The following is a 16717-nucleotide window of genomic DNA, read 5'->3' on the forward strand; positions in this document are numbered from 1 at the left end:
CATCATGGCTCTCAAAAGAGCTGCACCCAAGAAAAGTACTAGCCTATCACACGTAAATCACACCAAACATTCCCTATATAGCAATAGCAATAGCACTTACATTTATATACCGCTTTATAGCCGGAGCTCTCTAAGCGGTTTACAATGATTTAGCATATAGGCAGTTTATTTATTTATTTATTTATTCAATTTCTATACTGCCCTTCCAAAAATGGCTCAGGGCAGTTTACATAAAAAGAGCGCTGCTGGATCAGGCCCAAGGCCCATTCAGTCCAGCATCCTGTTTCACACAGTGGCCAACAAGATGCCTCTGAGAAGCCCACAGGCAAGAGGTGAGGGCATGCCCTCTCTCTTGCTGTTGCTTCCCTGCATCTTGCCTCTGAGGCTGGAGGTGACCTATAGCCCTCAGACTAGAAGCCATTGATAGACCTGTCCTCCGGGAATGTGTCCAAGCCCCTTTTAAAGCCATCCAGTTTCCCAGTTCTCTAATAAGGTATCTCGCTTGCTCTACATTTCGGGTACAATTCCTTTTCATGAGAATTTTGTTTTGATAAAACACTGTAGCCATACAGGGAACATAGGAAGCTGCCATATACTCACTCAGACCATAGGTCCATCTCGCTCAGTATTGTCTTCACAGACTTGCAGCGGCTTCTCCAAGGTTGCAGGCAGGAATCTCTCTCAGCCCTACCTTGGAGATGCTGCCAGGGAGGGGACTTGGAGCCTAGATGCTCTTCCCAGAGCGGCTCCATGCCCTAAGGGGAATATCTTACAGCACTCACACTTCTAGTCTCCCTTTCGTATGCAACCAGGGTGGATCCTGCTTAGCTTAAGGGGACAAGTCATGCTTGCTACCACAAGACCAGCTCTCTTCAGGGGAAGCGAGGGTCGTGTGTTTTCTTTGTAATTTAATTTTTATTAAGACATAATCTTAATAAATACATCTAAACTGTATTTTAAGTTGCTTTAGCTGGTTATGCTATATCTGTGCTGTTTGGTTCTGTGCTTTTTTGATTAAAACACAAACCACATAATGAAATATTTACTCCAGTTAAAAGGAATCTTTATCTAGCCTCCCCTCTCCCCCTCGTTTCTCAGTAGGACAAAACATATGTAGAAACAGGTGCATTTAGTAACCATTCACACATCCTCCAGACCCATTATTGTTTCATTAATACACTCCATGGTAGTGGCAGTGTCTTAGTCCCTTTGGAATTAATTGAACAACATCAAAGTGCATTGAAGAGTATTGCAGTAGGATTTCTTTCAGTACCCACAGATCGAATTATTGTTGTATTTGGGGAACATGTTTGTATTTTAAAATATAGAGTGCTATTCATAAGATTTTTGCGGCAGCTGAAATGGGCACTAGATGAGTACTCTGAGATTAATCTAGCCCTATACAGACTTAAGCTTGAACTAGAAGATTAGTGGCTGTGCAGGTAGCTTACTTGTTGCCTTTGTCCTTGTTTATGAAGGAGACACGATTATTCATATTCTGCCTGAATCTCTCAGGAACCCCTTTGGGGAGGGAAAAAAAAAGGAAAGTTACACCGTTATTGTGGAGGATTTTGCAGCTTGAGAATGCAGGAAAAAATGGAACTGATTTCTCAATCAGTTCAGCCCTTTTATTTATTTATATCTACGTAAACCGCTTTGGGAACTTTTGTTGAAAAGCAGTATATAAAGTCGTCTTCATCTTCAATGTGGGAAGGATTAGCTCAGAGGTAACCCTGATAGCCATTCACAGGGGACAGTCCCACATCCCCAACTGATGGAAAACATGCCTCCCCCATTCCAGCTGTTCCTGCCCATGGCAAGTTTTATTTAAGTGTTATTAATCTGTCGGTGTGATCATAGTCCCTGGGCTTGGATTGCCATCAGTCAGCAAGTGGCTGGCTGGCTCCGAGGTCACAGCGGGGCACAGGGTGCAGAAGTGTGGCGACCCCCTGACTGGCTTAGCTGCGGTGATGTCAGAAGAACTATGCAGGCTTGGCCCATGCCGATGAGTTCTAAGGAGCCCTTTGAGCTGGAATTTCCCATTGGCAACTTTTGTTAAATTAAGGCCACATACATACAGTAGCAGACTTGGGAGTCCTTTCTCACAATCGCTGAGAAAGGGCGACAGGGGGAGTGGTGGGAGGAGCCTTGAAATACTTACCGGGGAGCAGACGATCCAGGCTGTTGGTCTGGGGATGGAGATCGTGTGCCCAGACATGCAGCTGCCCCTTGGGGCAGTGTGGAGAGTTGGGAGCCAAGGTGTGTCGCCCCACCCCCCGGAATTCCCATTATGCACCACACGAATGCATGGTGCATTATGGGCTTCCCCCCCACCCCCGCCCAATGCCAGCCGGCAGCCTTGCAAGGTCCTAGCCCTGGCTGCTTGCAGACCCCATCTTCAAAACGCGGCTAAGTGCTTGCTCTTTTAACCTCATTCTGGAGGCAGGCTCCAGAGGTGGGTTGGCCTCCGTGGAGTCACCGGGAGCTGAGCGGCTCCCGGCAGTTCTCACACTCAGAGGAAACTGGGCTGGGCTTCCTTAGCCCCGTTTCCTCTTGCGTGTGAGAACAGCCTCTTGTTCATTCGACCCGAAACAGGATTGGAGAAGTGCCCGAATGGGATAGGAGAGCCGTGCATGCTTCCCATGGGTAGTTGTGTGAACTCAGAAATCACGGGAGGCGGAGGGGAGAGTGATGGTGTGGGAGTCAGGAGCTGGGAAGGGCAACATTTTGTCCGCCCTCGGTAAAGTGAATGTGGGTTGACTGCACTCGTCCTCTCCAGCTCCCCCACAAGCACTCTCCCCTCCTCCTCCTCCCTTGATCTTTGCAAACACAAAACTGTCCTTTGGGAGTGTGCACAGCTCTCTTGCTCTAGCTGAGAGTTCCTCTAGCTGAGAGTTTCCTCCCTGTTTCAGGTCACGTGAACAAGCCTATTGCTGCTGCCAGTCATTGTAGACAATACTGAACTAGACAGACCAATAGTCTGACTCAGTATAAGGCAGCTCCCTATGTTCTTATGAAAATATAAGAACTTGTATTGTGCCTCTGCCCACCCCCTCCCCCCGGCCACAGTGGGGCTAACAGTTTGGTGTAGGTGTAGGGATTCTCCAGGACGGCTGCTATGGATCAAAATCAGAGCCCCCAGTGGCTGCTATAAAGTTAAACCAAAGTTTCATCACATCCGTTTGGGCCCTCAGTAGCAGTGTTTTGGAACAGTTTATTATTGTGCATTCAGATGTCACACAAAACAACAGTTAAGACAAACCAAGTCTGACAAACCAGCTTCAAACCAAGGGTACAGATCCTATATTTAGACTACCTGAAACAAACTTCAGCTAGTTAGTTGGCACAGGTTCAGGTGTATAAATTAAGTACAGCTAGACAAAGTAAACATTGGTTCTGTGTGACTTCTGAATCCACCCATTAAACAAACAAAAAATGAACTCTTGTTGCCTATGGCATATCACGTGGCTTTTTATTCCTGCATGTGTGAAGGTTTCATGAATGACAGGGGCATTTATAATACAAAATAAATGCGTAGAGGTGCTTAACTCTTCCCACCCACTGGTTCTTCCCTACAAATGTCCTCTGCCAGACTATTTTCACCCCAGTCGGGCTTAAATTCAAGCTGGGAGCCTGGCTGGGGAGAAATTGGTTAAAAATGAGCCATTCCCCTAGGTGGGAATTTCAAGGAAGAATAAGTGAGTAGGTGGAATTCTTACTCAGACTGGTTTGTCAGACTTGGTTTGTCTTAACTGCTGTTTTGTGTGACATTTGAACACGCAGTAATAAGTGGAATTCCCTAGGTGGGAATTCCAAGGAAGAATAAGTGAGTAGGGGACAGATTAGCCTGCCTGCTGATTCTCCTGCCTGCTAATTCTCCTCTGCAAATCCCATCTCTGCATTTGTGCAATGAGAAAAAACTAGGGTTGGGAACCCTGGGCAGGATCTGGACTAAATTAGTCATGAAATAAGCCATGAAATAGGCTTTTTTCAAAGACCTCTTTAATGGGTAAGTAAAAATATAAAAACAGATGTTAAAATTAGCAGACGTTTTGATGTGACACATCATCTTCAGTGTTATAGCACTGAAGCTGATGTGTCGCATCAAAACGTCTGCTAATTTTAACATATGTTTTTATTTACGCATTAAAGAGGTCTTTGAAAAAAGCCTGTGGATTTCGAAGGATGCGTATCTCATCGCCGTGATACTGCCTTAAAGGTAAAGTGTGCCATAGAGTCAGTGTCGACTCCTGGCGATCACAGAGCCCTGTGGTTGTCTTTGATAAAATACAGGAGGGGTTTACCATTGCCATCTCCTGTGCAGTATGAGATGATGATGCCTTTCAACATCTTCCTATATCACTGCTGCCTGATATAGGTGTTTCCCATAGTCTGGGAAACATACCAGTGGGGATTCGAACTGGCAACCTCTGGCTTGCTAGGCAAATCATTTCCCTGCTGTACCATTAGGTGGCTGTTATACTGCCTTAGTCATGAAAAAAACAAGTCATGACTAGTTTCAATGGGTCTTAGCCATGGCCAGCTTAGAGTGGATGCTGCCCACGTTTGCCCAATGGCCAGCTGCCACAGCAAAGCATGGAGCAGAGATCCCGCCCCCCCCCAAGCTCTGCCGTTTGGCTCACCTTTAACACAGAGCTGGGTGAGGCGGAGTTCATTGTCATGGTCCCGCAACATGTAATGAAAATCTTCCCAAGTGAGCTCCTGCTTATCTTGGAACCCCGACTCCCTGAACAAGGACTCAATGACTTGCTCAGTCTGGTCTCGTGAGAGGCAGTTGTTGGAGATCTCAATGAAGGACCTAGAGCAAGAGGACATGATCAAGAAAGGACAACATGATTATTACTTCTAAAGCCTTTAACGGCTTGGGTCCAGAGTATTTAAGAGAGCTTACTGAGACCACATGGGGAGGTTTGGTTACAGCTGCCACCAGCTTGTTTGGTGGCGATGTGGGACCAGACCTCTTCTGTGGCTGCCCCAAGACTTTGGAAAGGGCTCCCTGTCAATAGAAGAGATTTCCTCTATCTCTGGCTACCTTTAAAAAAACCACTCAAGACACATCTGTTTTCTCAGGTCTTTTGCGAAAAACTATTTAAATGTTTCCTGTTAAAACTATTTCTTAAAGTTTTATTATTTTAAAATTGTTTTAATTGTTTTTTTAATTGAGTTTCCTTTACTGTTTCACACTGCCTTGAGATTTAGGTATTAGGTGGTTTATTAAATTTAATAAACAAACAAACTGACATCAGAGATCATGGATAGAAAAGCTCTGATGAGCAACCAGGGTCGTGGCTTAATGCAAGGGCTCCTCAACCCTGGGTCCCCAGATGATGTTGGACTACAATTCTCATCATCCCCAGTCACAAGTGCCAGGCCAATTGTTTTTGTAGTCCAAAAACAAGGTTCCCCAAGACTGTTACAACATAAATGGGATGGGGGGGCATCGGTAAACCTTGAGAATCAGGGGGTCCATAGCAGTATTCCCTCTAACAGGGAATCCCAGTTGTTGTTGACTACAACTCCCAGCATCCCTAGCTGTGATCGCCTTTGGCTGGGGATTATGGGAGTTGTAGTCAACAACATCTGGGATTCCCTGTTAGTGGGAACACTGGTCCTCAGGTGTAAAAAGGTCAAGAGCACCTGCCTTAGGCTCAGGCAGTGTCAATGGCACCCCAACCTTGCCCATTATAACCTCAGAACAACCTTGTGAGACAGCTTTGCTGAAAGGAGGCAATTGCTCCAGGTGAATCCCACAAGAGTCATGGCTGGACAGGGATTTGAGGCTAGGCCTTCTTGGTCCACCTTCCTTATAGTAGCCATCTGATGCTATACCACACAGGATGTCTAACATGGGACAAATCTGATGGGGAAAGGGGCTGGTTCTGGTACTTCCCTCAGCCACTTCCAGGTGATGCTCTCCCTATGGCAGGAGCTGTATGACAAGGGAGAGCTGATTTTGGCCTTTCCCCTCAGTAAGCATCAGCAGTGATGGCAATGGAATGTTTGGCTCTATTAGTTGCTGTCAAGACAACTACGGTTCTCCTATGCCAGCAGCAGCAAGGACCATGAAGGCCTGGTTTGAAACTAGTCTCCGCAAAATGGAGGCCTACGCTCAGCAGAGTTGATGGCTTGGCATCCAGAGCAATGCTTCCCCATTGTATTTCTAGAAAGTTCTCCAGAACCTTCTAGAACCAGATGACCAGAACCAGATGACACCCAGACCAACGCTGCACTAGTGTGGCAGAGGTTCTCCAGAACCTTCTAGAAGTACAGTAACCTCACGACGAGGCCCCCCGAGAAGCTGCAATACCCAACATCCCACAGTTAACGGTACCTCAACATCCTGAAGAACTCGTCTTTGGAAAGGAAGCCGTTCCTATCAATGTCGTACATTGTGAACATCAACTTGGACTTCTCTTGTGGAGATCCTGGTTGGAGACAGAGAGGGCGGGGAAGACTAGATGACACCCAGACTAATGCTGCACTAGTGTGACAGAGATGCACACGTTCAAGAAGGTCATGTCGCTGAGCAGATCTCTTGCATGAGCATTGCACTTGCACAAGCAAATCTCTTGCACAAGCATTGCATGTAGGGTTACCAACATTCCATTGCCTGGACACAAGGGTGTGTGTGTGTGTGTTGGGGGCGGGGTCGTCTATGGGGGGTCATCTATATTAATCTATCAATTAATTAATTGCATACCAAAGGTCCCAGGTTCAATTCCTGGTACCTCCAGGTCGGGCAGGAGAAACATCCCCATTTGAAAATCTGGAGAGCTCCTGCCAGATGGTGCAGACAGATGGTTGGACCAATGGTCTGACACTTTCAGTCAAGATTGCTGCTGCCAGTCAGTGTAGACAAAACTGAACTGGCAGGTCCAATGGTCTGACTCAGTATTGGGACAAGTGGTAGTAGACTGCTATGTGTCTATATGATTTGGATACTAGAAGAAATTTTTGCCAGCATTTGGACCGTTTCTGGAACATTGGGTTAAAACACATGTGGCTATCAAGGACTATTGAAGAAGCATCTCCTGAAGCCTTTCTCCATCTTCCCTATATAAGAAGATTATACTACACACATTTCTTGCATGCTCTGGACTACAGAACTCTAAAATTTGGGACCTAGTTAGTTTTATGCTGGTTATTAATATTTGAAATATTTGATTATACTATTCAGTTTTTCCCCATTGTGATGATCTTTTAGAGCAATGGTTTTATGATCTGATATTAGAATATAGTAAAAGAATGTTTTATAACTTTGGAACAATCTGCTTAAGTGGATTGTTAAGTGTGGGGTTCTTACTTCTTAAGTGTGGGGTTCTGGTTTTTTGTAAAGGTACTGACTCAGCAGGCAGCAGCTTCATATATTCACTTTCAGTCAAGAAAGCTGCTGCCAGTCAGTGTAGACAATACTGAGCTAGATGGGCCAATGGTCTGATTCAGTAGGCAGCAGCTTCATATATTCACTTTCAACAGCAAGTTTCACCTTTCATAAAGACCACCAAGATGTCCAGAAACTCCCTGAAGGAGAGATATCCATTGCCGTCTTTGTCAGCAAGAGAGAACATGGAGTCTACAAACACCGACTGGGGCTTAAGCCCCAGTGCGTCTGCAAACTCGGCTCTGCTCAGCTCACACTTCAGTGCCTCCTTGGCTTTCTGAGACGTTTCCAGGCTGAGCTCTCCAGCGTCTAATCTATCAATGTCTAGGACCTGAAAAGGCAAACACAAAAGTTAGCTTCCAGGAATATCATCCTTCCGACAATAGAGGGTAAGGAAATGCAATCTAATCCAAAGCCACCTCTTCCGGAAACAAAATCTGCTTATGGCTACCATCATTGAGAAAGTGGCAGTGTGCCTGATTTCATTACCCTTAGAATTGCCCACCTGGCGTCTTGCTTCAGGTTCCACAATAACTTAGGAACATAGGAAGCTGCCATATACGGAGTCAGACCATTGGTCCATCTAGCTCAGTAAGTATTGTCTACACAGACTGGCAGCGGCTTCTCCAAGGTTGCAGGCAGGAATCTTTCTCTTGGAGATGCCAGGGAGGGAACTTGGAACCTAGATTCTCTTCCTAGAGCGGGACCCTTAAGGGGAATATCTTACAGTGCTCACACATGTAGTCTCTCATTCATATGCAACCAGGGCGGACCCTGCTTAGCTAAGGGGACAAATCATGCTTACTACCACAAGACCAGCTCTCCTCCCTCTCCTCCACTTATGCTCTGCTCATATATTGGTAAATCAAGCAAATATTAAACAAGCACCTTGAGGTTCCAGTGCTTTTTCACCCAAAGAAACTAAACTCAGAAGTGCTGCCAAAACCTCTCAAGCTGTTTGGGTCTTTCAAAGCCTGGCAGATATTCTTCCAACATGGTTGATTTTGCAAAGTACACTTGAAGCTGGAGAGCTGAATGCGCAGTCAGCAGGAACGCCCTTTGCGCCCTTGCGTCAAGGAGAAAATGCTTGCGGCTTCACGTACCTTGGCAAATGAATGCCTGAAGAAAATCTCTAGGATGTCCTTCCTCTGCTGTTTGGTAACTGCCTTCTTCAGCAGCTGCTGCTCTTTCATCTCAGACACGCGGAGAGACAGTTGGTATTTTTCCAGGTACGTTTTTAGATGGCCAAGGAACTCCCTGCACTCGAACTCGCTGTTAAATTTCAACACCTATGAGACAATGAGATGGAGATGCTCTCATTTCAGGTGGGAGCTATTTTAGGGAATCTGCCCCCTTTCCCAGTCTTGGCACAAGTGGCAACAAAAAAGGGTGGGTTCCTCTTGGAATGCAAGCACTGGCCAGCAGATGGCACTGTGAAAATTGCACAAGGTCCCTGCTCAATGTGTGGACAGAAGATATGATCTCACAAGGAAGGAGCGTGGAGGCCTGCAGTTGTGTGTGAATGGGGAATAAGATTTATTTATTAGAATGTTCTTATATACCACCTCCTCCAAAGACTCTAGATGGTGAACAACAATACTAATAACAATTAATTTCTTTTTTAAAAAATAAAAAATTAAAGGGCAAATGCCTGGAGAAACAGGTGGGCCTTAAGGGCCTTAAAAGCAGACAGGGAGGGGGCTGAATGAATCTGGAGCGGGGGGAGAGCCTCCCCTTCTCTGGATGTTTTTAAGAAGGACCTGAAAACATACCTGTCTAATCAGACTTTTAGTTTATAGCTTTAAAGTTTGAAGTTCTAGAGTTTTTAATCTATGTTTTAAACAGTTTTAATTGTGTTAATGTTTTAATTGTGTTTTTAGATTGTGAACCACCCAGGGACTTGCATATGGGGCAGTATAAAAATGTGTTAAATAAATAAAATGATGGGAGTTGTACATAGGAAGCTACTTTCTATCAAGTCAGACCATTGGTCCATCTTGCTCAGTATTGTCTACACAGACCGGCGGCAGCTTCTCCGAGGTTGCAGGCAGGAGTCTCTCTCAGCCCTACCTTGGAGATGCCAATAAAAAACCCGAATTGTGTGTGAAATGCTCCCCGATAGCTCACAGGGACTTTGGGGTAAATTTGGCCGATATGTGAACGCACCCCCTCCATTCCAGAGGAGATGTGAGCTAAAGGGCTTTAAAAGCCTGGTGTGAAAAACTTCCTGGTGGCGCCTTCACCGGCAAATACTGGACTCAGCATTTGTTGCTGGCTTGCTGCTAGCCCAAAGACAAGGCTTTGTAGCCTGCTGCTGGCCCTCAAGTCCCCTGCCACCCTCCTTGGGGAATTACTGTTTTCAGGTGTGGAGGGACAGCAGCAGCGGCCGGGGTACAGCTCTCCACCGCGGCCCCCCTAGCCAGACCCCATACGTCACGTCAGCATCTGACATCAGCTGCAGGGGGCATGTAAAATCCGACCAGTGCCTCATTCACAGCGTGGCCGGGGCAACTCTCCCTGCCTTTTAAAGTATAATGTATCATTTGTTGTGATCCCTGGGTTGTAACTGGAAATGGCATCGTCTCTCCGGCTCTGGTTAAACGCCGCCACCTCTTCCCCGGAATAGTCACTCTTCCCACCCCTGAAAAGCAGGCGCTGTGAGCATGATGCTGGCCCTCGGGGGTGGAGGGAGAGCCGCTTCCTAGGCCTGGCGGTGGCACCCGCTATTGCTCCCCGTTTGCAAGCAAACCACGCCCGACGTCTGATGTTGGGTGCGTGGCTGGGGTATGGGGCGCGGCCCCTGAAGTGTGGCGGCCCGTGTTATTCGGACCCGTCCGCACTATGGCAGCTCTGCCAGTGGCTGTTTTACATTGCTCACGTTGCATACCAGGTCATATTCTTTGGGGATCTTCAGCAGCAAGGTTTTGTTGCCTTTGTTGTCAGACATAACAGTCTCCACCTGCTGCTGGGTTTTCAGGCTGATGCTTCGGAGGACGGCCAGCTTGCTGTCCAGCACTTTGATCACCTTATCGTCTTGCAGCTGAACGTAGACGAGAGAGCTGGTGGTCTTGGGGTCTTGCCATTCAAAAGCTGGGGAAGGAGGGATTGTGTTAGCCCATCGTTAACCTGTCGTTAGGCAACCATTCCATCATCCACAGCCACAATGGCCAAAGGGATGATGGGACTTGTAGTTCAGCAACATCTGGAGACCCACGTTTGAGAACCCCCGTTTAGCCCCATCTTTCCAACAAGCACCCTCGTCTGTGCAGTTAAGGATGACTCTGGGGAACTTGACTGTACCCATAACCTAGAACCGGAGGAAGTGAAGGATGTTTTTAGTGCTGTTCTTAGCTGCCTACTGATTTTAAAGTTGTTTTACTTCTATTCAGTGTAAGTTGAGGTTTGCAGAAGGGCCCTGAGAGAGCCCTAAAGGACCCTTTAAACCTGCAGAAGGTTTAAAATGGGCTGGTTTGCCCTAACCATGGTCTCATGTGGTGTCTGAACCCGTCATCTTGATTTGTTTCAGTGGCTCTGTCCTTGCAGAGCTCTTGTATAGATAGAGAAGGGATCTTCATTATTTTTAAAGTGGGGGCCATCACTTTGGCAAAAAAGCCTTCAGTGTGACAGCCATTTCCTCTTGTGCAGTACTGCACTTTTCTCAGTGCTGGGAGGGCTCTTTAAGAGAGACGGAGCCCTCTCTAGAGATGTACAAATTGATTCAACCACAAATCGATTTGGGTTGAATTGGGGGTGATTAAATTATTCTACTCTGAATTGAATCACCCTGAAAAAAAGGGGCCAGATTCGGGGTAGACTAGAATCATCCCTGATTCGACTCAAATCCATCTGGGCGCCATTTTGAGGCCCATTTTCCTGGAAAAACTGGCCTCAAAAGGGCAGGGAGAGCTGGTCTACCAATTGGGATCAGCGGGTAGACCAGCTCTCTGAAGCAGGCTGACCCACTGAGTCCAGAGCGGAGGGTTGGTCTACCCGCTGATCCCAATTGGTAGACTAGCTCTCCCCAAAAAACCAGGCAAGCCCTGTTTGGCCCTACAGGGTCCCAATCAGGAGTAGTCCAAGACATTTTGCTGCCTGCGGTGAAGGGCAATGTGGTTCTCCTTGCCACCTCTGCAGCTGGGTGCTCAGGCCCTGCTGCTGAGGCAGCAGCACACAAGGCAGTTGCCATGGGATGGAAGATGGGGAAAGAAGACAGAAGCGCCTCACCTTGAATTCCTTCTGCACGCACTTCTGCCTGTTCACTGGGGTTTTGCTTCTTCTGCAGCTTGTTGAAGTCTCTTCTCCGGAAAGCAGCGACAACCCAAGCAATAAACAAACTCACTGGGAAGACATCAGTGAGACAAACCTTGATGATGGCAGGGTAAGTCAGAGCAGCTATAGTTCCCATTTGCTTTATAAAGACAGGCTTTGCCTGCCTGGTCCAGATGATGCCACCATTCTGCGGGGGGCTTTTGTTTTCTCAGCTCAAATGGCATCATCGTTTAGTAAATGGATTGACTGAAAACTATTCAACAAAAGCACCATGGTTGTGGACATCACTGCCAACCACCTCAGTAAGATGCCAGTGAACACAGTTCTACCATGACTATTCTCCTTCATGACTATTCTCCTTCACTAAGACATCAAATTAAAGGCATCTAAGCGGTTCTCACATTTTATATGGTAATGAATTCCATAAATGAACAAGTTAATGCAACTCATTAATTTATGGAATTCACTGCTAAATAAAATGTGATAACGGTTACCAGTTTAAATGGCCTTAGTGGGGATTTGAAAAATTCATCAACAAGAATAGGCTTGCATTAATGAGAATTAAGCAGATGTAACTAAAGGCAGACTGGCAGCCCATAAGGGCTGAGTAAAGAGCTACAAACTGGGAGATCTATCTCTGTACATTTTGCTCTGCATTAAGTTACAGTGGGAACATCTGTCCAAGTTGTGTGGCTTCAGTTGCAACACCTGCATTGATCCCCACCCCCAGGGTTTGAAACCGCGGTGGTGACTGCTGATTATAGCAACAATACTCAGTGCGGACTCATGCTAGACTCAGAACCTTTGTATGGGTGCTCAGTGCCCCTAAGGCCACAACTCCAAGCCCCCATTTTAGAATGGAAACAAAAAGGTAAAACTGGGCTGGAACTAACCTAGAGGCAAACAGCAGAGAGCAGCGATAAGAATCCCAAATCCAGCGGCACTCCCTCGGAAGTAATCCAGTATGGTTAGGGGCACGCAGCGGGGCAGCTCCTCTGCTCTTAGCTGCCGGTGCTGGGGGCATGGATGTTCTAGGAGGAAAATAAGATGGCAGGAGTGTCAGCCCAATCTGATCTCCTGAACTCCCAAGAAAGGGCAAAACTAGTTGCAAGTGTAATTACATCATTGGCCCGGGTTTGCTTACCCCACTCCTCCATGTAGACAGCACATTCATGGGTGAAGATCCTGATCTAGACCATGGTGTGGATCATGGAGCGGGGCAGTGGACTTTAACTGTATCCCCTGTTGCAGTCCTGATTGAGATAGGGCCCCAGGCATGCTATTATTTGCCATGGGGGGTTGGGGGCTTTCGCTCTACTCTCTGATAGAGTTTTGACCCAGATTGCTTCTGCCACATGCCTACAATTTGCCCTGGGGGAAAATTCCCATTAGAACCCTATGACCATACATGTGAGTTTTCACGACTGCAATAGGAGACCCCCCCCGCCCGGGCAAATAGCATGCACTGGGGGAGCTGTTCTAGAATAGGACCATGGCAAGGAAGGGTTAAAGTACAGTCCCAATCCAAATTGGGCCCCCCATGCATGCTGTTTACAGGGAGAAAGCAAGTTCGCCAGGGCCACTGACATCATTAAAGTCATGTCTACTTTGGCCTGGGTTCCTCTAGAGCAGGGCTTCTCAGCCTTAGGTCCCCAGATCCTTTTGGACTACAACTCCCATAATCCCCAGTCACAACAGTCAAAGGCCAATGTGGCTGGAGATGATGAGAGTTGTAGCCCGACAACATCTGGGGACTCAAGGCTGAGAATTACCTTTGCCCATTGTGGCTGGGGATGATGGGCGTTGTAGCTGAACAACATCTGGGGACCGGAAGTTGGGAACACTGGCCCTAGAAACTGGGAGGCTGCATGCAAGCCAGCCAATAGTTTTCCATCTGGAGTTGTAACTCTTACCCCGACCCAAGCTACTCCAGCAGTGATGTGCCTGGATATCTACTCCTGCCAGGTGTGCCTGCCAAACTGTTCTAGGTGTTCTGGCTGCAGAGAGAGATGGAACTTTGACACTGGTGTCTGACTGATTGATTCCCCCCACTCTCTCTGTAGAAGTCAGGCAACTGGTCAGGATTTACAGGTGCAGGAAGTTTTTCAACACGCAGCTTTTGGTTCAAATCTCCTCTGGAATTGAGGTGTGCGTTCACATATTGGCCAAATTTACCCCGAAGTCCCTGTGAGCTATCGGGGAGCACCTCACACACAATTCAGGTTTTTCATTGTGCGTTAGAGTGCAGCCTGATCTATATCCGGGGTAAAAAAAATTCACTTCTTGCATCAGGGGTTGGGGTTTTTTGGCACCTTTTTTGGACCAAAGGGTCCCCAGATGTTGTAAAACCTCATAGTAAACCCACAGTAAAGCCTGCTGTCTGGGAAAGCTCCAGGTAAGCAGCACAGGTAAGGAGATCAGATGGTGTGTTGCAATTCTGGGAATTACTCCTTTCTGCAACAATAGACTGGGGAGATGGTGGCACCAGATAACATCATCAATAAACTGATCTTGTACCAAGGCAAAAGGAATGTTGTAAACATGCGCTCACTGTAAACGTCTCAGGGCAGGGTGTGGAGAATAACCCGTGCAAAAGCAAGCTGCAGCCCTTATAGTCCATGACTTCCAGCCAAGCCTTCACCAAGCCTTTTGAACAGGCTTGGTCCCACTTCATTCAAAAGGCTTGCAGGTGTGAGTGCAAGTGTTAATTTAAAAGCATAGCAATTCCACTGGAAGACAGGAAGGTTCAACCAGATTTCTTCCTTTTGCTAATCAGGCAAAGAGGCATTTCTCCCAAGAAACGGCTCTTATATTGAGCAGGGGAAGCACAACCGACCTTGTTCAGCCCAGCATGTGGCTGACATGTCCTGCAGTATAACGTGGCTGGTTCTGAACTGCCCATGCTGCTGTGGGCATCTAAAAAACATGCATTTCTGCATGACAGGGCTGTTCCACTATTACTTACTCTTGCATGATTGCACCTTGCACGGTAAGCTGCACTGGGAATAATGCAGGTTGCATCACAACATTTGATCATGGAACGGTAGGTAGTAGTGGAACTGCCCTGCCCAAGCTTGGGTGTGTTTTTCAGATGCCCGCAGTGGTGCAGGTCATTCAGAACGTTATGCTGTGGGACACGTCAGCCAACGTCCCTCTTGATGGCCACTGCTGGTGTCTCCCTCATGCTTTTTTTTAGGCTGTGAGCTCCTTTGGGACAGAGAACCATTTCCTGATTCTTTTTGCTTTGTAAACCCTTTTGAGAATTTTTTGTTGCTGTTGTTGAAAAGTGATATATTTAAGATATTTCTATACCGCCCCAAACTTGAGTCTCTTGGCAGTTTACAGTTAAAATAATTTAAAACATTTATTTATTTATCATATTTTTATACCGCCTGATATGTAAATCTCTAATGTTGATTTAAATATTAAATCAATTAAACAATTAAAATCATTTAAAACATTAAAAAATTTAAAACCAAGTATTAAAAATATTAAATAATATTAAAAAAATATTTAAAAATATTTTATTTTTGGGTGAATAAATGTGTGGGTGAATAAATGTGTCTTCAGTGCCTTTTAAAAAGTTGCTAGAGATGGGGAGGCTCTTATTTCAACAGGGAGCATATTCCAAATTCCAGGGGCTGCAACGGAGAAGGCTCATTCCCGAGTAGTCACCAGATGGTGTATAAATACTTTAAAATAATAATTAACAATACCCACATGAAAAGACCCCAGTTCTCTGACCATGCAACCCTAACCTCCAAAAGCAGGGTCCAAAGGAAGACTTGCTGGAATTCTAACACATATAATATTGGCAAGGGTCATGGAACGGATCCTTTATGCACTCATAAAGGATCCTCATGCTATATGCCATTGTTCAACAGTGTAAAAAATCAACACCCACCATTTGTCAAGAGAAACACGTCTTCTTGGAGGAAATTTGTATTTATGGAGAGAATATCAGCAAGCACGTTGGAGAACTTGATGTCCTTAATGGTGGAAATCTCATCTTCAGAGAATAATCTGAGAAAGGGAATAGCCAAGAAAAGCTATTGGTGAGATTCTGGATTCTTGCCATGTCATCTCTTCCTCAGTACATGACCTACTCTGAATTCCTTAGACTGGCCCATTCAGTTTCTGCCTATATCAGGGGTTCTCAGAATCGGGTCCCCAGATGTTGATTGATTGACTGATTAAGTGCCGTCCAGTCGGTGTCGACTCTTAACGACCACATAGATAGGTTCTCTCCAGGATGATCTGTCTTCAGGTTGGCCTTGAAGGTCTCTCAGTGGTGCATTCATTGCTGTTGTCATCGAGTCCATCCACCTTGCTGCTGGCCATCCTCTTCTTCTCTTTCCTTCAACTTTCCCCATCATTATGGACTTCTCAAGGGAGCTAGGTCTTCACATAATGTATCCAAAGTATGATAGTTTGAGGCTGGTCATTTGTGTCTTAAATGAAACTGGACTGATTTGTTCTATGACCATTTGTTTGTTTTCCTGGCTGTCCATGGTATCCTCAAAAGTCTTCTCCATCATCAAAGTTCAAAAGATGTTGCTGGACTATAATTCTCATCCTCCCTCATGTTGGGAGCTGTAGTCCAATAACATCTGGGGACCCGAGTCTGAGAACTCCTGGCCTATATAAAGCCAAGCCACCTTACACTGAATTAGGCCATCGATTGATTCCGTTCTGTATTAAGGATTCTTCAGCTTCTGAGGCAGAAGTCTTTCCCAGCACCCATTCCTTTAACAGAGATGCCAGTGATTAAACCTCGGGCCTTCTGCTTGCAAAGTAGGGGCTCTATGACTGAGCGACACACACAATCCTGGCTTACCCCATCCCCCAGACAATCAGTTTGCAACCTGCTGCAAAGTTTATTTGAAGAGGCTTAGAATGATTCTGGAAGTGGAATCCCCTATATGTGGATGGGCCAACCCTCATGATATGCTGCACTGCCTTTTAAATTGTCAGTTCCCATCTGCATACAGGGATAGATATCTCTCCTTTTTTATACACGCCAAGGTGTTCCCCGATGATCTTAGT

General features: G+C 46.3%; 1 protein-coding gene across 2 annotated transcripts in view; it reads right to left on the reverse strand.

Annotated features, from left to right (window-relative positions):
• LOC128335217 (dual oxidase 2-like) overlaps positions 1 to 16717 on the reverse strand; it is a 49470-nt gene that overhangs the window by 13131 nt on the left and 19622 nt on the right. For both annotated transcript variants that reach the window (XM_053273230.1, XM_053273228.1), the window contains 9 exons: positions 15576 to 15694; positions 12565 to 12702; positions 11627 to 11740; positions 10290 to 10492; positions 8506 to 8691; positions 7508 to 7733; positions 6353 to 6446; positions 4644 to 4819; positions 1452 to 1521 (listed from right to left, as the gene is read on the reverse strand). In XM_053273230.1, the coding sequence (XP_053129205.1) occupies positions 1452 to 1521; positions 4644 to 4819; positions 6353 to 6446; positions 7508 to 7733; positions 8506 to 8691; positions 10290 to 10492; positions 11627 to 11740; positions 12565 to 12702; positions 15576 to 15694 (1326 nt within the window). The remainder of the gene's footprint in view (positions 1 to 1451; positions 1522 to 4643; positions 4820 to 6352; positions 6447 to 7507; positions 7734 to 8505; positions 8692 to 10289; positions 10493 to 11626; positions 11741 to 12564; positions 12703 to 15575; positions 15695 to 16717) is intronic.

Source organism: Hemicordylus capensis, chromosome 10 (genome assembly GCF_027244095.1).
Source record: "Hemicordylus capensis ecotype Gifberg chromosome 10, rHemCap1.1.pri, whole genome shotgun sequence".
Taxonomy (NCBI): Eukaryota; Metazoa; Chordata; class Lepidosauria; order Squamata; family Cordylidae; genus Hemicordylus; species Hemicordylus capensis.